The following is a 26,371-nucleotide window of genomic DNA, read 5'->3' as shown; positions in this document are numbered from 1 at the left end:
TTACACTCTTAGCAAACCCTCCCCAAAAACCCGAGGTTTAGGTAGGTTTTTTCCCGCTCAGAAAATAAATTTCTAAATTTATGCTTGACTTCTGGATGGCAGTTTAGTTCTGTGGACGTGGACTATATTTTGAGCAATTTTTTGGATAAGCTTGTCTTTATTTTCAAAGAAGCGTTTTCGTTAATTACAGGTAAGCCAAAATCACAAATCCTGGACTAACAAAGATGTCCGCATATCAGCCACGAATATGCGTTCACTACTGTTCTTTAAGAAATTTACTACCAACATCTTTGTCATTGAATATATCACCAAGTACAGATAATCCTATTTAAATTAAAGTGTTTGTGCTAATCTTATAACTTTATGATCTTTATAATTATAACTTTATATTCTTATAACTTAATTTCAATAAAAACATAGAAATATATATTATTAAGTTATTTCTTTGGTTTCCAGTGTATTCTCAACATACTTTTGTTTTGTATTCACATAAAAGTAACACGTTCATTCTAAGAAAAACACAATACATAGAAATGATAAAACAACAAAGATGGGGTATTCAATGTATAAATAAAATAATGTACCTATATCCCTCTAGTAAACACTAAAAAAGGTTTATTCAATAATTTTTGCTGATATATGAAACAGTCTATAAACAATATTTGATTATATTTATTTACATGCAGGTTTTCATTGCTATTTAAATTTTTAAACTGTTTTTTAAATCTTGCAATTTTGGAATGCTGCACGGGCAGAATTAACAAACTTAGTATGAAAGGCAGATGATTAAATTATTGATTTAGTGACCATCAAAACAAACAAATTAAACAACGAAAAATCAGCAAATTAAGGGAATGAACTATGATGCCAGTAACCTAAGTGCCAGTATGTGATGATATAATAGTCCAATAACAACAATAGTATGTACGGGTATGAGGAATAAAATTAAGTACCAAGTAGATCCATATAACGTCAGTGTGTTGGATTTCATTGTACTTATATCTTTCCCTTTTTGATATATATATATATATATATATATATATATATATATATATATATATATATATATATATAAGATTATTCGACGATGTCTTAGTTATTTATTGTTCTTTGCGCTCATTTGCGCCCATATTTTTCTATCTTGTGCTATTCGAGACCAAGTTGTTCCTGTTAATTTTCTTATATCATAATCCCATCTGAGATTCGGGCGCCTCTTTGGTCTCTTAGCGTTCCTGGGGTACCACATAGTTGTTCTAGTGGTCCATCTGTTGTCTGTTCTTCTTGCTATATGTCCTGCCCATTGCCATTTCAGGGATTTTATTCTTTGGATTACATCAGTCACCAGGGTTTGCCTCCGTATCCATTCAATTCTTTTACGATCCCTCTTTGTTATCCCTAGCATACATCTTTCCATTGCTCTTTGAGTTACTTGGAGTTTCGACGTTATTTCTCTCTTTAATATCCAAGTTTCACATCCATATGTCAAGACGGGTAATATGCATTGATCAAATATTCTCTTCTTGAGATATAGTGGCATTTTGGACTTAAAGACTATGGAATTTTTGAAGACCATGCTTGTTTTATTCGTCTGTTGATTTCCGGAAGTAGTGATCCCGATTTATGTATGAGCTGTCCCAGGTATATGTATTCGTCTACTACTTCTAGCGAGGTTTCATTAATTTTTATTTCCACGTTGGCGAGCAGATCATTGCACATTATTTTAGTCTTTGCTAGGTTCATTTTTAGGCCTACCTCATTGCTGGCTGTATTAAGGTCATTAATTTGTAGTTGTAATTCTTCAGGATTTCTAGCAATTAGAATGATGTCATCAGCGAATCTAAGATGGTTTAGGTATTCTCCATCTATACATAGACCTTGGTTGTTCCAGTCTAATTTCCGGAAGATATTTTCTAAGGTTGCAGTGAAGAGCTTAGGGGATATGGTGTCTCCTTGTCGGACTCCTTTCTGAGTGGGAAATTCTGGGGTATTTCATATATGCTTACTCTAGCTGTGGCCTCTTTGTATATATTTGCTAGCGTTTCGACATATGGTTTGTCTACTCCTTGGTCGACAAGAGCTTCTATGACTGCTCTTGGGTACACGGACTCAAATGCCTTCTCGAAGTCTATAAATGCTAGCGCCAGTGGTAGATCACATTCTTTTGTTCTGCTCATTACTTCTCTTAATGTTTGAATATGATCCATTGTGCTGAAGCCACTTCTAAAGCCTGCTTGCTCTCGGGATTGTGCAGCATAAAACATATGAGAATACATATCTGTATACATACAGAATAATAAGAACATAGAATAACATTGAAATAAGGTAGGCTGCACCGTAATTGGAAACGGTTGATAAAGCTGCACATGATGATGATATATATAAAGATATTCATATTATCAATACGATGCGGAATAATTTGTTCTTTTTTTAAACTTATTCATAAATAAAGCTTGTACAGAAATCTGAGTGAACCTAGCTAGATATTGTTCTTCTGAGGAAGCAATCTGTTTTCCACTGAAGCTAATCGTTTATATAGGCATCGTTTAATAACTATTATACAAGTCCTTGGAACTTCGGCAGATGCTATATATAAGCTGCTCCGATCTTCTCCAGGTTCTCACGTATATCAAGTTTTACATGCATTTCACTATCTAGGAATCTTTTTGGCAATCTTTTGGTCTTAGTTCTCAGTACGTGACCAGCCCATTAAAGTCTCTAAAGTTTAACAAATTCAGTTCGTGTAGAGTTCATAGTTGTACCTAAATCTCCATACTCCGTTTTCGTTAATAGATGCAAATATCTTCCTTAGGACTTTTCTTTCGAAAACTTTAATCCTTTTTTTGTGTCTTTTGTCATCACCCATATCTCGCATCCATTGGTCTGATAATAGATTTGTAGAGGTAAGTATGTAGTATATGATTTTGGGGTGGAATACATGGGCCAGTAAATAATAAGCTTTGTTTCTATTTGCTATTCTTCTTTGAATTTCTGGTTCTTCTGTTCCATCGTTAAATGCAATTATCTCAAACTTTCTACAGTTTCAACACCGTCCTCTAAGGTGTATATATTTATTTTGCGTTTGTGTTTGTTTGTTGTTTGATCAACAAACAAGCAATTGGACTCCATAAGTCCTACGTTTTTACCCATCGTGACCGTAAAACCGGAACTCGATATTTGAACTCTTCATGTAGTTTCGCGTCGATTTATATACGATTTCACTAATTTTGACTCATTTTTGCCAAACTTCCGGTAATAACCTCTTAACCAGAAGTGTAGTAAAAATCGGAATAATATATTTGTCCTTGTCTTGCTAAGGGCGTCGAATATTATATCGCTTGTACTATTTAGTCGACTTTAAAACAGTACTTCCAGTTGCAAAGCTGAAACCGGAAGTCTGAGGTCATATCTCACCTTTAATATCATCTTTGGTTTATAAGCTGTTATTCGACATCTCGTTTGTCATTATATCTGTTCCAATAACTAGGGAGTTGTGTTCATGGACAGACAGATGGACGGACAGACGAATATAAATAATTCAAGGTTTTCACCATTTGGTTTTAATGTTGTAAATTAGGTGAAAGCAATATAGAATTATTGACGTAGAAGAAGCTCCTCTCTAGCTAGCTTAAAGGCCGAATTATTTTTAAATTTAGATTCTTCTATAAGCGTAAGTTTGAAGCGCAGTCACATTTTGTAAAGTCACATTTTCTCAGACTTGTCCCGTCTTTTATTTTTCTTGTTTATTTTTACACTCTTTATTTATTTTGTTATGATTACTGATGTGCTTCTGCTATATATAGTAGGTATAGTTACTTGTATTTGTATTACGTTAAACTCTTTTGGTCGGTATGTTCTAAAACCTTATTGCTCTTTTAAAGTTCTAGTGTTCTTTCTTTCTTCTTTCTTTACTTTGTTATTATAATATACTGCTATTGTAACACTGCCTAAATCCCTAGATGTTTTTCTTCTCTAAGAGCCATCTCTTTTCCACTGATCATACTACAAGCAAATGGTTTATATGGGCGTCGTATATTAACTATTATGTTCCATTGTCTATGATAGAAAAAAGCAAAAATATTGGAACAAGCACAAAAGTTACAAAAAGAAGTATCTAGAACGCTTTACTGATTTTAAATCCCAAAAAGAGGAGAAGAATTGTTCAAGCTTCTTAAAGTTACGGTGATTCACAAAACAGCAATTTGAAGTTTGACATAGTAATACATCACACAATTTTAAGAATATCCTGGATACCATGTTTAATAATTAAATATAAAATAAAGAGTTTATTCTTGTTGCGCCAAAATCGTATTTTGAAGAATAATGATAGTAGCTGATAACAGAGATACGTTATTTGATGTTTGCTTGCTTGCTTGAGTTTGCTCTTAAGTCGCTAGCTTTCATTATGGGAGACAGCACGAAAGTTAATTCCCAATCATATAATTTGTCACCTAAAATTAGTTTCAGTATAATTTTTATAGATACAGCCCATTATTCGTTTTAGATAAAAAAGTTTTAGACTTCACAGCAAAAATACTGAACAAACCTACATAATTCTTCGTGACACAATTCATGGTTCATGTTTACAGAGCGAATAATTTTTCATATTGTCAGTGAGTTATTTATAAATTAATTATTAAATAGAATTTTGCATAATGGGGATAATTAATTGTTTTTATATTGAAGTAATAGTCGACTGTAAAATTATAGCCATGCTGATTGAAACGGGAAATGAGGGCAACGTAGCGGCATTGATTATTTTGTTATAAATGTTGGGTCAAAAATTCCAAATATTACATTTTAGTTCATATGATAGTACAGTATATATTATTTATTTTCTTCTCATATAAAAACTAGACGTAAGTATTTTTAACGTTATATACAGGGTGAGTCCTAACTATTGGGACATGGATTAAGGACAGGTTATTTGGACCAAAATATGGCTATTGGGCCAAATTAATATGCCTTAATAAAATGTTGCTGAGAAAAAAAAACAGGGTGTTAAAGTTAATTTTTGTTTTTCGTTTTTTGCTAATAGTTTCCCTGTATATTTATAAATTGCTATCAAAATTGGCACAGAGGCATAATCTTAGACAAGAAATAGTATTTATTTACAATTTTACGTTTTGTCATAGAGGGCGCCACGTGGATCATTCCTAATGATCAAATTGAGTCTAAACTTTTTCTGATGAAACTTTTTAGTGACAGATGTTTACTAATGAAGAAATGCGAGATATGATTTGCGTATACGCACAAGAAAATTTTTGCGGTCGCTCGGCAGCCAGAAGGTATGGAATGTTATACGCAAACAGAAGGCAACCAAATCACAAAACTTTTGCAAGATTATATCGTAGTTTAGGTGAAACTGGGTCATTTCACACTAAAAATCGGGGTGGTCGACCGAAACAAATCACACCTAATCAAGAAGATGAACTTTTGGTTCGAGTAGATGAAAATCCTGAAATAAGTTTACGACATCTGTCAGTAGCAACAGGAGTAAGTCAGTCGTCTATTGTTAGAATTCTAAAAAAAGAGAACGTCCATCCTTATCACTTCACTCCTGTTCAAAATTTACTTCCAACAGATCTTCCACGACGGTTACAGTTTTGCCAACGTATTCTGAATAAACATCGCAATGACAGACACTTTATTAAGAATATTATGTTCACCGACGAAGCAACTTTTACCAGACGAGGGGTTTTTAATTGGCGAAATAGTCATTATTGGGAAGAAGAAAACCCGCATGCTATTATCGCTAGACATTTTCAGCATGAGTTTAAATTGAATATTTGGTGTGGCATTATAGGCGACCAACTACTAGGGCCTTATGTTCTTCCTCCGATTTTAAATGAAGATTCTTATTTATTTTTTTTTGGAAAATACTCTTAGTGATATTTTAGATGATCTGTCACTGGATGTAAGAAGAAAAATGTGGTTTATGCAGGATGGAGCGCCACCTCATTTTCATTAGCTGTTAGAAATCATCTTAATGACGTATTTCCTCAACGATAGATTGGCAGAGGCAGTGATTTTCAATGGCCACCAAGAAGTCCTGAGTACAACCCGCTAGATATTTATTTTTGGGGACATATGAAGTCCTTAGTTTATGTCAATGAAATTAATACACGAGACGAACTTTGGAGATACATTCAAAATGCAGCAAATCTTATAAGGGAACAGAATAATATTTTTTTTAACATCCGAAAATCCTTTATAAAAAGAATTAGAAAAGGCATAGAAATCGGAGGAGACCATGTAGAACATTTGGTTTGAGTTTTTGTGAGTTCTTTTAAGTTAAAGTGTGTTTAGTTTTGATTTATTGTAAAAACGGAAACCTTACGTTAGTTGCAACTTTGTTTATTAGTTTGGTATTTGATAGTGGAATTGTAAATAAAATACTATTTCTTGTCTCAGATTATGCCTCTGTGTCAATTTTGATCGCAATGTATAAATATACAGGGAAACTATTAGCAAAAAACGAAAAACAAAAATTAACTTTAACACCCTGTATCTTTTTTCTCAACAACATTTTATTAAGGCATATTTGGCCCAATAGCCATATTTTGGTCCAAATAACCTGTCCTTAGTCTATATCCCAATAGTTATGACTCACCCTGTAGAAAATATTATACTGATAAAATATTTTAAAAATATTTTTTTAATTTGAAAATTAATTTAGAATATTTAGTTCAAGAATGTATTCAACATAATTATGACGATAGTGCAAAAAACTCTAGCTAGACCATTGATTTTGACAAAACTGTAAATCGTATCAATCAGTCTTTTTAAAAATACAGACATTAAAAACTGAAAATCAACGTAATAGTAGAGTATGAGGCGGAGACAAGGGAATTCCAGACAAGGTAAATATATGAAATATTACTTTTCTTATAGACCCAAATGACTAAGCTTTTTGGAAAAAATGAACTCAACCAGTATCATAAAGACATTAGGAAGGAACCTCAACATTAATCTATATAGAGAAGCGAAAAATAGGATGGAAGGATTCTAAATAATTTGTATTCAATTATTATTTTATTTATCAAATTTATAAGTTTTATTTTTGACATTTCCTACTCTATCTGGTGTCAGTGGTGTAATATTTTCTTTTTGTTCTTTTAATAGCACTTCTCAGAGTGCAGTCTCTCTATGGAGATTGGGTATCATAATGGCTATTTATATTTTTTAACTTGTTGCTCTAAACATATCAGTCAATCTGCATTGATACCAATGACGTAGATTCTTCAACCAAGGATTCCGCCTTTGACCGACAAATTTTCTTCCTAGAGATTTAATAGTAGTATTGAATATTTGATTATTTATGTTTAGCTTTATTTCAAACTACAACTTTCTTACTTTACGTTTATGTATTCTGTGTTGGGTTCCTATATTCACCTTGTCCCTCTCTTATGGCATCTTCTTAACGTAATTTCTTTAAAACCGTTTGCGTGGTATTTAAACCACCTCAGCATATGCAGTATTCACAGTTCTTCTCTGATATTTATTTATATCATATATTGCCTAAAAATTAATCATTGATATAAGTTTTTCTTTGCTTCTTGCACTAATTATATAGATTTTCCATTTAATATCTCTGATAGGTCCGCTGATTCTTAAAACATTTATATCTTGCGTTCATACCTCTTTGATCAGGTTTCTTTTACTTAACAATGTCATTTTTCTACTTATTCCTATGCCATGCTCGATTATCGTAAGTTGGCTATCAAATTGGCTTAGTAATTTTGTTGACTGCGGCTTGGAAAAGGGATGCAGGGGATCTGTTAAACCATTTCCTTAGATTTTTAAGCTATGACTATTTTCTTCGATTTGGCCCCCTTCTTCCATCTATCTTGTTTCAGTTAACCTATATTGCCAGTTTTCAATTTTTAACTGTTCTTACTTAACTGTTACCACCTCTGTAACTTTTCCCATCCGCTGCATAACAACCCCGTTACGATCTTTATCTACCCAAATTATTCGCAGAATTCTCTCATGCATCCCGATTTTAAAAGCTTCAAGTCTGTTTAGAAAGTGTATCTGTAAAAGTTCATTCTTTGACACCATATAAAAAATAAAGCGCACTTAACATATTACTGGTCTAATTTTCAGTCTCAAAGTCTTGTTTCCACATAAGATTTTATTTTATCTCAAAAATTGCAGCTCTGGCCTTCTCTATACGTATTTTAATGAATTTCTTTGCCCAGTTCTCATTTAGATTACAACCAAGATAAGTGATATTATTGGTTCTCTTCAGTGGTTCTACATAAACTGTTATAACTTCTGGTTTTATTGGCGTTTTACTGGCAACCATTACCTTTGTCTTTGTTGTGTTTAGCTTTAATCCATATTCAACACTCGTTGTCGCAATCTTATTAATCATATGTGAAAGATCTTCGTAACTATTTGCAATTAACACTCTATCATCCGGGTACCTCAAATTAGTATTGATACCATTAATTTTAATGCCACATTGAAAATGCAGCCCTTACTCCTCTTAGAATTTGAAACTTTTTAGAATTACCCTGGCCAATCCTGATATTCGCACGTTTATGTCAGTAAAGATTTTTAAGGATACGTAGGTCTTTATCATCAATACCTCCTAAAGAATGGCTATAATTTCACTATGTTTTAGTTAATCTAAAATCTCCTCAAAATCAATAAACACATATAAACTGGATGACCGACATCTCTCTATTTATGTACCATAACCTAAGCACTAAATAATGCTTTTCTCGTTCCAAGGTTATTGCGGAACCCACACTGCGTGTCATTAAGTTATTCGTATTTTTTGGAATATCTTTGAGTGCAAAAATTCAAAGAAATATTTTTAAAACATGGTCCATCAAGGTAGTAGTAGAGTAGATTGTTAGTTACTACATCTTTTCGCATTCGCTTTTCTAGATATCGTCACAGCAGCCAATCCGTTGGTATATAGGCAGTTTCATAAATTTTATCAAAGGGTTGAAACAGATGTCTTTTACCTAAACTTTCGAAGGGCTTTATTATTTCACTCGGTATTTCATTCGGCCTTGTCGCTTTTCTGGTCTTTGGTAATCTTGTTGCTCGTTCATTTTCGTCCATAGTTACATGAGGTTCTAACTCTATATCTTTAATTTCAAGATTGGGCATTTCATCATGAAACTGTTCCTCAATATATTCTTTCCATCTGTCTAGTTTTTTAAAATCAGTGATAATCAGTTTGTTGTCTCATGATGCTCAGATGCATATTAAATGCATCATGTTTTTCCTGTAATTTTTCAATTTTTAAATTTATTTTTGAAGTATGTTTCTTTTGCAGCTCGTATTTTATTCCTTATCTCCTTATTTTATATAATATTTCAACGTTTTGATTTTTAAATTTGCGTATTTTGTCCATTATATTTAAATCTCATCCTTCATCTACTATTGCTTTTTCGATTGTTATCGTTTAAGTTTGGAGTTAAGCTGTTCATAATTTTTTTGATTTAGTTCCAATGACCCTCGATGGATTCTTGTAGTTCGTCATTCTTTAAATTGCTCTTTACTTTAGGCTAAAACCGTTATCCGGTTAAGCTTTAATTTTAATTCGACCAACAACAGACTTTAATCAGATGGAACATCGGCATCAGAAAAAGTTTTTACAGATTTTACTGCATTTCTGTAGCGCTCACTGATGGTTATATAGTTTTAATTTCTTACGATACAACGAAACGTATATGCTGGAGATTTTTACGTATAAAATCTCCGTTTAGGTAGTTTAAAAAAGGTATTTATTCATTCTTTGCAAAAATCTGCGAAATAGTCTCCCCTTTTATTTCTATCGCCTAGTCCAAAATGTCCAATAATGTTACTTTGTCTGTTTTTTCCTATTTTAGCATCAAGGTCATTCCTTACAATGGTGGATATATCTGTGTAAAACTTTTTAAGTTCTTCTAGTTTACTTTCCACTTGTATTAAGTTTATGTTTCTGAGTTTTTCTTTCAACTGAATCAAAATAACTTGTTCAGATACCTGACATAGAGCTCTAACATATTTGCTAACCTCCTTTAAGACTATGAATATACTTCATAATTATCCACATTTAATTGGCCAGACACGAGCCATCTCATTTCACTTATACCCAAAATTATTATATATGTACTCTTCTGATCTCATTACTTTCACTTACGGGTTAATAAATACTGCTGATATGTTATCGATTGACAGTGTGAAATGTATGGATTATTTAAGATAGCTTTTCATTTAGACCATGCAATTCTCTTGCTATGCGAGTCCCTCTTGCATGGTATACCACAAAAAAGGTTTAGTTAGAAGTTTAGTTCAGAATAAAAAAGATTTACCAAAGTGAAAATGTAAAAAAATATATTAAAAAAAACATACGACTTGTAAGTAATGCTCCATTTTTTCAACGGCTTGTGATCGATCTATTTTACAGCATAAAATACTTCTTTTTTTCTATAAAAGTCAATTGTATGTCATATATAAATTTTAAATATTTTAATATAAAAAAGTCAAAATTTATAAAAATCAATCTGCTTTTTATTATCAGACTACTTTCCCCCACATCCTACGATAATTTAAAATAAAAAAATTACACAACTTAAACAACATTACTTCAAACAAATAAAAATTCCCATTACGCAACACAATTCTGTTTAACACCTACACATTGAGCTTTACACTCACTTTTATAGAGCAGTGAGTCCATAGTCTGATTTAATAACTGGCTGCGGTGTTCCCGGAACTCCACATCCCGGCGAGGACGAAAGGGGCGTAAGTGAGGATCCTAACGAGCCAATATGCATACTAGGATCGCTGTGTAACATTCCGTGGTGAAGGCCGGGATGTCCGTGAGAAATCTGGTGTTGACCGCTCAGTGACATGTCCAGCATATTTTCACCGAGTCCGTCCATATCCCTGAAAGAAAGAACAAACTTGAGGAAAGAAGCTTTGCACAGTTTATAAGCACTATAATAATAATAATATGTATTATACAGTATACTCGTATAATGAGGTATAATTTTTTGTACTTTTTGTGTAATTTACTTTTTAAGCTAGGAAAAATGTAGCTTTTATTAAAATGTTTCAGATTCAAATTAATGCTTTAATTACCTAATATTTTCTATTTTTGTTAGATAATGCTCATGGCATAAAATAATGAAGTTTTAAGGTATGATAGAGTTTTAATGCGGTAGGGATGCATCTCAAATAGCCTCTTCTACTCACGTCAACCTCACCTTCACCTTGGTGAACCCTGTGGTCACGACACAGGCTCTCACGACCGGGAATAACTGTATCAACCGAGGGGTGTTAGCTGAACTGAGTAGGTCGCCTAATCTTAGATACAACGGTCGACATTACACATTCTTTTACCCCACCAACCAATCCAGCCAGCCTGGTGACCAAAACCTCTAAAAATCAAAAATGTCAATTTTAACAGAGACACGGAAGATACCCTAGGTGGGTAGGAAATTTATTCCACACCGAAGCAACGGTCTGCCGCAAGGTCTCTGGGAGGGGGGCAATGGCAAAAGATGAAAAACTCTATGAACTAGAAGAGGAATTGAGGAACTTGAATTGGACATAATGGTACTATCAGAAGTTAAAAGAGGAGGTGAAGCGTGTATGGACTTGCATTTAGGCAACATGCTCTACTGCAAACGCAAAGAAGATTATACATACGGTGGAATAGGTTTCTTAATCAACTAGAAGAAAAATCAATTATAAATAATTCATAGCAACTCGAACAGGGTTACCTCAATACTTGAGAAGCAAAGTGTTCAACAAATGCATCTTTTCTATCATGACATATGGATGTCAAACCTCGGCCCTAAATAAGGCAAATATAAATAAACTAGCCACAATAGAAAGGGCAATGGAAAAAGCAATGAAAAGCAAGGAACGACTTGGTAAGATCAAAAATACAAGTTGAGAATATCACAACAAAAATTGAAAAAATTCAAATGAAGCTTCGCAGGTCACACCGCCAGACAAAAAGACCAACGTTGGAACGCTACAATACAACATTGGACACCTTACAAAGGTAGACGACCAAGAGAAAGACCACAGATGAGATGGGTGGACGATATCAAACAATAGCCGGAACAAATTGGAAGAATGTTGCTTAGGATAGAGATCGATGAAAGGAGTTGAGAGAGGCCTATGTTTAAAAATGGAAGAGAGAAGGCTAAGTAGAAGAAGAAGAAGAAGGTATTATGGAATAAATCAAGAAAAGTAATAAAATTTAAAATAAAAAATTAACAAAATGTCAATAAAAAATATGTCTTGTATTTAATTTAAGCAAAAGTGTTTTTCTCTGGTACTTGGTCATAAGCCTTTTGTACCTACTCTTTTTTTCATTAAACTCCAATAAGTTCTGTAGTTTTTCCATGGTAAATAAAGGCCAACAGTTTCCTTATTAGTAATTTTGGGATTTCTTCTAGTTTAATCCTCAATTGATTATACAATATCACTTCGGGCATGGCAATGGCATATATTGCAATTATTGCAATGGATATTTGTGGACAGTATTTTCTTCCATTTCGCATTTTCTGCACTATGGTTCATTCACCTCACTAACTATTTTGTATTTCTTGTTTTCTTAAATGACAATTTCCGTCTCCATATTGGTGAGTGTTTAATTTTTCGTTTATTGAGGTTCATCAAATTATCCGAGAGTTTTTACTAATATTCTTAAATATTTTCCTACTTTGGATTTGCTTTTAGGTGGATGTTTATTTCTTTTGATGATTTTTCACTGGTACTTCTGAACCTCGTTTCCTGCAGTATTTTTGATGATATTACACAATTGTTTTGGGCCTACAAAGGTTTCTCTCAAGCTTTTTTTTACCAACACATCTGCTCCTTCAATATCAAACACCCCTTTAGGGCCCAGCACCCACAGTAAAGACACTTTGCAATTTAGATTTTGTGAGTAGGTTTCTGTTCGGCCGTAATATCTGCTTGGGTATCTGTATAAATTTTTGATTCTCTTTGCTTAACGTTTAACGTCTTAATTCAGAAGTTTATCAATGAGGGCCACCAAAGAAAAAAGTAAATTTTAGATTCCCTTGCCGAGTAATTTATCAAGCTGTTTGCTTTGCAAGTTTTAGAAAGCGCAGTGGTAAAAATTTGAATTCGGTTTCGCCAGGTAGAAATCGTTTGATTTCTCTGTTTGTTCTATAACATACTTTTATATTGACTTCGGCTGTAAGGTTTGTTATAATTACATGTTTTTCTTTGTTCGTTAGATGGTATAATTGTATTTATATTCTCAGTGAAGATTAGTTCTGGTGTCTTTATATTTGATTTCATGTTAAAGGTGGGTTCCTCAATATAGTCCCAATGCTATTTGTGTGATCATTTAATATATAATTCGGCCTACAAGTATTGTTTGCTATAATTGTCAGGATAGTCATAAAGGCTACCGCCGAAATATATAATTCCAGCTGTGATAACCTCTAAAGGTATAGTTAATGTACTATTCTAGGCTTCTGATATAATTTAAAGCATTTGTATTTATAGAATAGTTACACAAGAATGCAAAGCCGTCTTTTTTATTAATGTACTTAACCATATGTAACTGTCGGTCATATCACTGATTTGAATAACCAACAGATTACCGTTGGTTTCAGCTCCCGCGTTTTACCTACAACTCGTTTGCAGTAGTTTCAGGATCGCGTAGCCCTGTTGGTTGTGTGGTTACTATGAGTGTTCTAATTTAGTTTGGAATCCAGAATTATTTCTTGGTACTTGACCTCTTTAGTTCTTTCTTTTTCCTCTTAAGGAGATATGTCATTTAATCTAAAAATTTATAGGAAAACTTTTTAACAATTAAAAAAAAATAAAAATACGTTAGAGCCTTCCCAAAGTTTAGGATGAGAAAATACCTTCAAGATATGGACTGTAACGAGTTATTCAAGTATTCAAGGTAGACCAACATTCCAGCAATGAATAAACAAGTTATAATCCATACTATAGCCGAACATCCAGCAAAGTGTTGAATGTTGTGGATGCATGTCTAAGCATCACCATTTAGACAAACTTTTTTGTCCCTTCAAGGCGGGTATCAGATTTTTGGTTCTAGACACTAGTGTTGGAAAATTTCTACCATTAGTGGCAGTTGGTCAGGGGCCCTGAAGAGCCGATGAATGCCAAAGAAGAGAAACATAGAGAAAGTGACGTTTCTTTATAGGTGTATTTTTTTTGTTTTTTGTTAGTTGATTTTTGTTAAACTGACAATCAGCGAAAGAGTGATAAATACAAAACCGGTGTTTGTACAGCAATGCAGGCAATAAGAGGAAACTACTGCACTATTTTTTTATAGAACAAGCAGTCATGGCAAAGACAACACGATAACTCCACGTCTGCGGCAAATATTTAATGGTCAGGGTATGCTAAGAATCCTAGCATAGAAAAACCTCCAAACAGTGAAAATTTAAATGAAAAAAGGAGTTATACACGGCAGGTTATTCCTCAAAATACTCGAAATTTTCGAGAAGAAATCCTCGAAATAACTGAGTTGAGGTCGCCAGGAAAAGAAAAATTTTAACATGTAGAAGACACAATGTCCTCCACTGTGATATAATGGTATTGGTATAAAACTAAAGGGAAGTTTTGACCAGGTACTGCCACGGAATAGCGTAACCTTATTATTATTCTTATATTTAAAGGTTACGGTTGATGGAATACAAATATTGGTTAACGGAATAAACTATCTTAAAAATATATTAATTATGTGTATATTTGACTAGAAACATACAAATAATGTTAATAATCGCCAGTACAAGCCACTGTTAAAAGATATATTTGTAAATTTTATTCTATTTGTAAACTGTTTCCATAAAAATAAATAACAATATATTCACTGTATACTTTACGTACCACAGTAATCTGTCTTTATATAAAAAAGTATTGAGATGCATTAAATAGCCTTTTTATTATCTCGAATTCAGGGTAAAAGTTCCGTCTTATATATAAACTTTTTTACTCTAATGCACTGACCTGTTGTTGTTTTTCCGTTTATCATTGTTATTTCCCGGAGTGCTGTTCTGTGTTTTCCCTCGAACTTTGCCCGCCGACTTAGCACCAGACCCCGGCGTGGTAGTTGTCACCCCTGCAGGATTCGTTTTCCTCCTAACGTTTTTCGTGTTCGGCAATTTGTTATCTTTTTTCCATTTCATCCTGCGGTTCTGAAACCAGATTTTGATTTGTCGTTCAGAGAGGACTAACGTGTGAGCTATTTCGATGCGCCTCCGCCTCGTCAGGTATCGGTTGTAGTGGAATTCTTTTTCTAATTCTAGGATTTGGTGGCGGGTGTAGGCGGTTCTTTGACGTTTCGGTTCCATGCCGGGGGCAAAAGCTCCCGTTGCTGAAACAAAAATAATGATTAATATCAGTATTAACAATAAATAATCTTGCATTATTTAGTAATTTTTTATAAAGTACTATATTGTTGTTGGTTGTTGTTGTTGGTGGTGGAAAATATTCTACTTATAATTCCACAAAATACTTAATGTAGAAAATTGGCGACAAGGATATCACAAGTTAAGTCCGTATTAAGCATCCATGTGCAGTGAAGTTTGTTTTACGTAGCAGTCTTATTATTTTAAACCGGTGTCACGCCTATTTATTAATATGTCTGAAAACGGAAAGGAGGACTATTTGGTCCCACAGGCGACCCATTGGTATACTAATTAGTGAATTCCGTAGGAAACTTATATGTGTCAGCGTTTGATAGTACTAAGTCAACGTGGCAATTACTCATGTTTTCAAGAACAAAATGAAAGTGTATAATAATGAGTTATGCTTCTCAGAAGAAATGGAGGATAAAACCTATGGAGAATTAGTGAAAATGGTGCAGAAACTTGTTGAACCTGACCATTCTGAAATGGCTAGACCTATAAATTCATATTCAGGGTCCAGAAAGAGTCATAGCCACGGAGTCAAGAGCCACGGAATATGTAGCTGCTCTAAAAGCTTTGGCCAACACGTGCAATTTTAGTAATTATCTAGATAGAGCCTTCAGATTTGTCCACGGGTTGAGAAATCAATCAATTATTAGAAAGTTATTCACTAAAGTAAAGCCAATCTCACCTTTCAGCAAGCTGCTACCATTGCCAAAACCATGGAACTAGCAGAGAGTGAATCTTAGATGGTAGCAGAAAAAGGAGAGTGTAGAAAAGTTAACAAAGTTAAATCTCGAGCTAAGTAGAATGAGTATGCCAGTATGGTTTGCCATTGTTGTGGTAAAAAGGTGGTATATAAAGCCAAATAGAAGGTTTAAGGATGATGAGTGTCATAAATATAAAAAAGGGACACCTAGCTTTGGTGGTTTGTAATAGTAAATATCACCGAAAATAAGAAGAAACCATTTGTAGTAGGGCAAAGGTAAGGATAAAGTTTTAATAATCACCGCAAAATGAAGGAAGTCAGTTTTTCCCGCTATAATGTGGGTATTGTATTAACTAGTTAATAAAGAATTAGTCAAGTATTTATTATTCACTTAACTTTACTAAATGTATATATAGAGTATATAACGACGCTAAGAATACAATTCTTTGGTAGGTAACTTTCGGGAAAGCGTCAAGTCAAGGATCGGCTAGAGATGGTATAAGCCAGTTTGGTGTAGAACTTTATTCTAAATGTGAAATTTTCGGTGATAGGCTGTCACCTTTATCAGCACCTAAATGGAAAACTTATTTAGTACAAATGGTGGAAGTTAACATTTAAAAACCTACATTAAAAATGTTCAGTTGGTCCGAGTGGTGAGGAACGCTGTACTAGTAGGCTTCCTCACAACATCACTCTTGTGCAAAGCTATTCTTTTTGAGAGTTTCTGGCTGGTTTGACCGACATACACTTCTGAACAGGAACTACATGAAATAGAATACACTACATTGAAGGTATCCAGTTTCTTAACTCTTTCTGTCAGGTGAGTAAAGTATGTCCTTAATCTTTTGTACACTCAACTTGCTATCACTATGTTGAACTGTCTGAAAAGGTTTGTGATCTGTGGTGATAAACCCCTGATGTAAGTTCCAGTTCCAGTTCCCCTTCATTTACCAACATATACCCAACATATACTTCAACCAAACCATTAGCAGAAGGTTGCATATCACTGACTTAAGAGCAAGAAGACGTTCATCTCATCCAATACTAACCAGAGAACATTGAAGATTCAGAAGACTATAAGCTGAAGTACACAGCAACTGGAGAATCAACGAATGGAGAAAATGTTCGTTAACAGATGAGTCTAGATTTCGTATAAACAATTCCGGTGGTCGTATTTTGGTTTTAAGTGAACGAGGAGAGAGATATAATGAACATTATAGGGTGCCTACAACTGTTTTTGGGGCATTATTTGCATTTGGGGTGGTATTTGTTTTGATGGCCGCACCGAGTTGTGGTTTTGACAAATACTACGATGACGGCTCAGAGATATAAATATATGGTTGTAAAACCAATTATTGTACAATTTGCGGGTGCAATCGGAGTAAGTTGTGTACTTGTTGACGACAATGCCCGTCCTCACCTTGCAAGAGTTGTGTACTAAAGATTACAGCATCACGGTCAGAATAGAGTGGACTGCTATAACACGACAACTAAATGTATTAGATAATCATGTGAATACGCTTCAACAGTTAAGTGAAGCACATATGTACAACTTTGGAATAAAATTGTTTGAATGAACAATTGCCAGCGACTCTTTTGATATCGTTTGTCCATCGGGTATGCGGTCTACCTCTACTCCTTCTGTCAGCTCGTGGTATTCACACTCTAATTTTTCGTTTTTACCGCCTGTCATTCATTTCGGCCATATTGCCACTCAGTTTCACTTCAGCCATGCTATATGATATCTGTGATGCCTGTCCTTCTTCTTATTTCTTTGTTTCTAACTTTGGCAATCCAAGAAGCGAGCGTTCCATTCGTCTTTGGGCTACTTTAAATTTAGTTGCTGCCGCCTATGTTAAGGGAAGTAAATCGGTGCCATAAGTCAAGACTGGAAGCACACATTGTTCGAACGTCTTCTTTTTCAAATAATTTGTGTGCTGCCTTTGAAGATGTCTGATAGAGCGCCATATGTGTAGTCTTGCTTGCATGACTATATATTAGAGATAGATCAGTTTAAAATGCCAATAGTCTTACATAATTAGTACAAACATATCAAAGTCTTACATTGAAGAAGACTTACTAGAAAATTTATACAACGATGTGAAAAAGTTGGCAATCCACTTGAAAAGAGCTTTTGCAAAGAAACCGGAACTAAATATAATAATTATGAACATATGAACAATTCTCTGCCAAATATATGTGCTTGAGCCACATATGTTGATTATAAACCTAGATCTTAAGGTATACGATATAGTTTACCAATGCCTGTACACAGCAGCCCTATTTGCTTTGGTTTTCATAATTTATTATCTTATATGTCGAATTCCACAGAAAATTGTCCTTTTTTTCGATGCTAAAAAAACGCTTTTTCAAATTTGAAGTCACACTTCTCAGATCAATTTTTTTTCGTTCCTTATGGCTTGAACGTGAAGCTCTTTTCTTGTAATTTTAAGAAAAGACCTTGATTTTGATTTTTTAAAGAGTTCTATAGGTGCTATAGAAGCGATACCACAATTATTTTAAGTATTTCTTGAAAATACGGTAAAATTTCGATGAGCAAATTTTAAAAAATCGCTTAAAAAGCGATGGGTACCCTCCGTCCGGCGGACGGCATACTTTTTTCTTCTTCACTTTTAAGCTATAAAAAACGAAAAAAATTGGTCTGAGGAGTGTGCCTTCAAATTTGAAAAAGCGTTTTTTTGGTATCAAAAAAAGGACGATTTTCTGTGGAATTCGACATATAGCTATCAGGTTTTCCTAATACTTATGTTAAATTCTTCACATTTTCAAATGTCTACTTATTAAATTTTATCAAGACAACAAACTTTTTTCATTACACTTTTATTAATATTAATATATTTTATTTTCTTAATGTTTACTGCAGGTGTTCGTAAAAATGTATCTTCGATGATTTATCTTTATACGTCTATGTACTAAGCTATGTCTACTTCTAAGCCATGTACATATCGGCAACTTAGCTATATAATACGGATATTATAGTACCTTAGTTATTTGGATTAAGTATCTACCTTTTCCTGCGTACTTTAAAAACAGAATAAAGAAATAACAAACATCTCATAAGTGAGTATAAAAACTGCACGGTCTAGACTTATATTAAATCTAATCTAATTCTAAGTAAATCTAATTGTATTGTGAGATTCGTAAGTAAAATTAATTTTTTATAAAAAATTTCACGTGTTTCTGAGTTCTTTTTTGATGAACGGGAAACCATAATATCTACTTGTTCAATAATTTTCACAACCTTCCTCTTGTATTATGTGACTTCATCATTCGGACTTTTACAGTAATATATACACGTTTGATCTTAGTATTTCTAAGAAACAATCAAGGTTATGTAAGTTTTATCTATACACTTCTAAAATAAGTGGCTGTCAGAAAAAGATGTGATACACGTACAGGTGACAGGCAGGACCACCCTGGTTGAATAATCGATAAAAGCGTGGTCCTATTAGTTTCTTTAAGAAGACTTACAAACTCTCTTTGACTTTTAATTTTAATAGGATAATTTTTATGGAAATATTGATGAGTAATGGTATATTGTATTTTCTTTTGTTAGGTAAGATATTTTATTAATTACGAAGGTGACTAATAAAATACAAAGACGTGTTATAAATTGATAAATAAAAAATGATAACCTTCCGGATACACGACTACAAGAATGTATCGTCTAGAATTGCTAGACGTTTTCATATGTTTTTCTGTATAATTATCGTTTAATCTTACAGATAATCTGATATATTTCTCATAGTTTTTAATACTCAAACAAGTAGTATTCAGTAGCAAATACAGAGTGTCTCGAAGAATTAGGGGCTAAAAACTCAGAAATTAGAGAAGGTCAATTTTTATTATAAACGTTCTATCCTATTTCTACCTCTATCTCTTGATTGTTAAGAATCAAGGAATAAAATTAAAAATATATATATCAAAGCACCTCTGGCGACACCTCCATTAATTTTTCTTCCTGTTGGTTTTTTTTCTTTATATATCTAAGCAGTCACGGTAGTCCAAATGACTCTGTTGACAGCTACTTTAAATAAATGCATGGTTGTCATACTCGGCACTCTTTGATATTCTTCATCCACAAAATCCTTCTACATCTTGTAATTTATTTGCTTTTTTTTCCTTTTTCAGAATAACCCGAACTTGTTGGTACTTCACTTCATCATATGCCCAAAGTTTAATTCCTAACTTTGTAATTAACAAAGATATTTTAGATTCGACTTCGAGCGTTCAACGAAGTAACACCTAATTACCTTAATCGCACCTAGTTTTTGTGGTTTTGTTTAAAAACATTGAAAGCTAAAAGTGTAGTAAAGTGTAAATTATTGACAATAATTATTTATTGTTGATACTTTTGGTCATTAACTGTAAGTAATTTAGTTTATTTAATTACATCGAGTTATTATCAATGATTTCGTATTGGTGCGAGGACCGTACTCAGGTTCCGTAGATCAACATGAATCAAGCTTCATCATCAAATGTTTTTTCACAACAAGAAATCCCGAAAAATGATACTACTGCACCAAAATTATATTCAACAGTTTTAAATGAACCTACCAACATATTTCCTTCCAAAAAACAAGCAATTGTAGTAAATACAGTTCCAAATTCAAAAATCGAGGATTACCTGAATGCTGTAGCCAACTTAGTTGACCCCAAAAATATACTTGCAATATCCAGAATTGTTAATGATCGTATATGTATCTACTTCACTTCGGAAAATATTGTTCAAAAATTTTTGGAAACAGACAATGGGATAATAATTGTAAACCAACATCGTATCCAAGCTAGAAAACTAATTAATCCAAATGAAAAACTAATTATTTCTAATGTATCCCCTTCTATACCACATAACGTAATAGAAACTGAACTCAAAAAGATAGGAATCTATCAAATAACACCAATAGATTTTTTACGAATCGGAACATCAAATCCTAGTTTTAGACATATCATTAGTTTTCGACGTTTTACTTATATAGCCCCTACAAATCTTGAAAATATCCCCGATTCAATACTAATTCACCATGATCAATCGAACTATCGAATATTTCTCTCACTAGAAAAACAAACGTGCTTTATTTGTAAACAAACTGATCATTTAGCATCTCGATGCCCAAATCATAATAATCAATCCACCGAAGACAATACAACACACATTTCTCAATCACAATGTGACCAGACTGTTAGTTCACAACAAAATACAACTCAAACAACAGTACATTCTCCCGTACTTACCAAACAAATCAGTAATCCACAACCTACTGAAACCACCACTTCACCCACACCAAAAAACTCTACCTCTTTCAATAACTCCCAAACAATGGAGACGGTACCAGATAAAATAAATGAAACTAAAATAGAAACTCAAACAAAAGTACAAACACCTAAAAATAATGCTTCTGAACTAAAATAAATAAAACTATAAATGAAACTGAAACAGAAGCTCAAACACCTAAAAGAAATGCTTCTGATATAGCAAATTCTCCTGAACCGGAGGGTGGAAATCCTTTTAAAGAACCCAATAAAAAACACAAAAGAACAAAAACAGACGTCCAAACCCACCATAACTTAGCTGAAGATCTTACTAACTGTACAGTTGATTTTTTCCAAAACAAGTCAAACAGTAGCTGTTTAAGTCAAGAAGAGATAATAGATTTACTTGAAAACACCCATGGAGCTGCAGATCCGCTTAGTATTGCTAAAACATACACGGAAGATATCGAAGGGTTAATTGATCTCCTAAAAAAACTTCACCCAGTGCTATCACAAAGATACTTGAAAACACGATGTACAAGACTAAGGAAGAAACTTTGTAAACTACAGGATGACTATTCCTCTACAGATTGCAGTGATACACCTATTAATTAAAAATTCAACTCCATAATTCAGTGGAATCTGAACGGGTTTTACACCCGTCTAGAAGAATTTAAATTACTAATGTCCAAATTCATACCGTCCATAATATGTCTACAAGAGACACACTTTAAACAGCAGAAATTTTACAAACTAAAAAACTACACACCATATATTAAAAATAGACTTAATGCAAACCAGGCTAGTGGAGGGACAGCTATTTATGTACATAACCAATATGATTCAGAAATAATTGATTTAAATACACAATTAGAGGCTACAGCAATAACTTTGAAAGGACCTCAAAAAATAAACATCTGCAATATATACATTCCTCCTGGTACTGATCCTTCAGTTCGCGAACTATTAGACCTTTTTAATCAAATTCCTCAACCACGAATTATTTTAGGTGACTTCAATGCACATCATGTTCTATGGGGATCAAATAAATCCGATAGTTTAGGGCGTAAAATCGAACAAATTTTAACTAACCTTAATCTCAACTTACTTAATGATGGTAGTTTTACAAGATTTAATGTCTCTACAGGTGGCGGTTCAGCAATTGATTTAACTTTATGTGACCCAGTTTTACAACCTGGACTGTCTTGGCAAGTCACATCTCATCTACATGGAAGTGACCACTTCCCAATATTAATAACGAATAACAATACAGCTCCCTCTTCCGCTCCGTCTAATAAATGGCATCTAAAGAATGCCGACTGGTCTTTATATTCTTCTTTAATATCTCGATCTGTATCAGAGCTAACTCCTCCTAGTGATGACCGTGCAAATATTAATTCTATAGTTTCCAGTTTTATTCAGCTTATAACAACAGCTGCAGAATTGTCCGTAGGTTTTATAAATTTCCCAAAAAAACATCCTCCAGTCCCTTGGTGGAACCAGGAATGTAAGATGGCAATCAGAGAGTCAAAAAGAACTTTTTACAAATTTAAAAAATTCCCCACACTCCAAAACCAACTTGAATTTAAGCAAAAGCGAGCCTACTGTAGATATATATTGAAGAAAAGCAGAAAAGAAGCATGGAAAGCGTATGTCTCGTCCTTAAATTCATCTACTCCTATTTCCGAAGTTTGGCAAATGATTAATAAAATGAATGGAAAAAAATCCTTCAATACAATCCATTATCTAGAACATAACAATCTTACTTGCTCGACGAAAGAACAAATAACTGCTATACTTGCTGATACGTATCAAAGACACTCCAGCAATGACATTATCTCTACAAATTCCAAAATACACAGACAAAATTTAGAGAACACTTATATAGATTTAGAAGATCATACAAATTCTCCTCTTAACGTCGAACTCTCAATGGACGAGTTACTATATTCATTAAACTGTACAAAAGATACCAGTCCTGGACCAGATAACATTCCAGTTGCCTTTTTAAAATCATTACCCGAAGAAGGTAAACAATACCTTCTAAAAATTTACAATTTTATCTGGACAAAAAATGTGTTTTCTGATAGTTGGCACCAGTCAATTATTATTCCAATCCTTAAGCAGGGAAGAAGAAAATCAGACCCGGAGTCTTATCGACCGATCTCGCTAACATGTTCGATATGTAAAATTCTGGAAAAAATAGTAAGCAATAGACTACTGTGGTATCTAGAAGACAAACAACTTCTTACCCCTATTCAAAGTGGTTTCAGGAAATCAAGGTCTACTTTAGATAATCTAGTTGATATAGAATCCGAAATTCACGAAGCATTTGGATGCAATCAAGAGTGTTTAGCAGTTTTCTTTGACATAACCCATGCGTATGATACAATTTGGAGATCCGACATATTACAAAACTTATCCAGATGGTCAATCAAAGGTAACATCCTTAAGTTTATAAAAAATTTTCTAATATTTCGTGAGTTTAAAGTTCGTGTAGATAATGTTTGTTCAGAGCCAACAACACAAATTAATGGTATCCCACAAGGATCTACACTAAGCGTAGTATTGTTCCTTATTGCGATTAATGATATCTCTAAATCCTTTAGTTCATTAGTAAAAGCACGCTTATATGCTGATGATCTCGTCATATTTTCTCGAGGGAAAAATGTTCTAACGCTTACCAGATATATACAAGCCGCTATCAATCAACTAGAAAATTGGTCAGACAGATGTGGTCTACAGATATCTCCAAACAAAACAAAAGCAATTTTCTTTAGCAAGAGCCCAAAAAACATTATACTACCACCTAATCTCACCTTATACTCGTTACCTATTACTTATGTTGAATCAACTACCTTCCTAGGAATGAAACTAGATCAGAGGTTAATCTGGAAAGATCATATTTTTCATCTTCGACAAACAACTCAAAATGGTCTAAATTTATTGAAAAGCATATCTCACAATCAATGGGGTGCTGATTTCCAAACACTCATAACTGTCTATAGAACTCTAATCCGTTCTAAACTAGATTATGGCGCAGTTGCTTATAATTCAGCCAAAGCATCAATACTTAAATTACTAGACCCAATACACAATAAAGCAATAAGAATAGCACTGGGAGCTCATCATACTAGCCCAATTGAAAGTTTATATTGTGAATCAGGTGAACCGTCCCTTCAACTAAGAAGAAACTACCTCAGCCTTGTGTATGCTGCTAAATTGTCAGCCAATCCACATATACCGACATTCAAAAACACGTTTGCTGACAGATTCACTTCGACATTTAACACCTCACAAAGATTAAGTCCCCCGTTTTATATCCGGATCCAAAAATTACAAAATAGTTTAAACATTTTCCTGAGATATACAATGTAACTAACCTTAATCATCAACCTCCTTGGAGAATACAGCTGCCTATTTGTGATACAAGTCTTACTATCAATAACAAATATGACACACCACGTAGTATATTTAAAAAGAAAGCAGCAGAGAAATTGAACTGCTCTCATAACTGCCTCATTTTTACAGACGCGTCTAAATCTGACAATGGGGTAGGGGCTTCTTTTACAACTTTACACCAAGACTACTCCTTCTCACTTTCCCTACGATCAACCATATTTTCCGCAGAACTTCTTGCCATTTTGCAAGCAATAACATTTGTAAATAATAAAAACATACAAAACCCTTTAATAATAACTGACTCTTTAAGTGCTCTCAGCTCTATGAAACAGTTATACACAAACCACCCCATTCTATTGCTTATAAAGTCAGAACTAATGAGATGTCAAGAAAACGACCGATTTGTTAAATTCCTTTGGGTTCCGTCACACTGTGGTATAACTGGAAACGAAAAAGCTGATCAGTTGGCCAGGGAAGCAGCAGAGAATCCACAATCAACATTATTCACTAAATGCGTTTATAGCGACCTGAAGCAATATTTTAGAAACAAAATAAGCGAGGAATGGCAACTACACTGGAACAATTCAGAGACATCCATGAAAAACATTAAGCAAGAGGTAGCTGTATACAAACTCCCATTCAAGCGACGAGACCAAGTATGCATCTCTAGATTACGTATAGGCCATACGAAGTTAACACACGATTACCTTCTAAGTAAAGAACAAATTCCCATGTGCTACAGTTGTGATTGTGTAACTTCAGTGGACCATGTGCTAGTGGACTGCCCTTTGTACACCCTAGAACGACTTCAAGCTGGATTACCCACTTCATCCAAAGAGTGCTTAAACGGCTTCAATAATGACAAAACTATAAACTTTTTACAAAATGCAAGACTTCTTCACAAAATATAGTGTAACATATTAACATTTATGTAATTTATTGTACCATGCTAATAACCCCTAGTGGTTGAAGCAATTTTGTAAATAAAAAAAAAAAAAAAAAAAGATATTTTAGAAAATGTATTTAAATAAGTGTTCTACCGAACTCGGTCTTGCAGTTTCGCTTATTAGCTTATAAATATCCAACATAAAAGTAATGGTACGTACATATATATAATATAATAGGCAAGTCTTCTACAGCTGGCGCCGTTTCTCGCATCCTAATATCCACAGTCTTGGTCTATCATGATTTCTTCTAGTGAGCGAGTCAATTTTTCTATCTTTTTCAGCCATTTATTTTCAGGCAGGCGTTCTATATTCTTTGCAGGTATCCATATCAGTTTGATCTTTGGCTTCGATTGTATTTATTATGTCTAGATTAACTATCATTTCTTTCCTAATAACTTTATTCCTGATCCTATCAATCTTGTAAGCCAGCAACATTGTCCTCAATAGTCCATTTCCGTGGCCTGCATGTTTTATTTGTATCCTTTAATTTATATCCCAGAGTTCGGAGTCATACAACCCAATACTTTCTATTATTGTTTTATGAATTTTCTTTTGTTTTTTTATTAACGGTTCGTGTAGCTGTCTGGTGCCTAATCTTGCTTGTCCAATCTTGAAATGTATTACTTCCTGCTTTTGATGCTGTTTGGACTCCCAAGTAT

General features: G+C 33.7%; 1 protein-coding gene across 1 annotated transcript in view; it reads right to left on the bottom strand.

The window, feature by feature from the left end:
* Positions 1-10,328: 10,328 nt before the first annotated feature.
* Positions 10,329-26,371, bottom strand: part of Dfd (homeotic protein deformed) — a 122,068-nt gene continuing 106,025 nt past the window's right edge. Inside the window, exons 2-3 of the mRNA XM_072522559.1 lie at positions 14,980-15,346; positions 10,329-10,893 (exon numbers count right to left, since the gene is read on the bottom strand). Coding sequence (XP_072378660.1) covers positions 10,665-10,893; positions 14,980-15,346 — 596 coding nt within the window. The 3' untranslated portion in view covers positions 10,329-10,664. The remainder of the gene's footprint in view (positions 10,894-14,979; positions 15,347-26,371) is intronic.

This window comes from Diabrotica undecimpunctata, chromosome 2 (genome assembly GCF_040954645.1).
Source record: "Diabrotica undecimpunctata isolate CICGRU chromosome 2, icDiaUnde3, whole genome shotgun sequence".
Lineage (NCBI taxonomy): Eukaryota > Metazoa > Arthropoda > Insecta > Coleoptera > Chrysomelidae > Diabrotica > Diabrotica undecimpunctata.
This window is presented reverse-complemented; position numbering and strand designations above follow the sequence as displayed.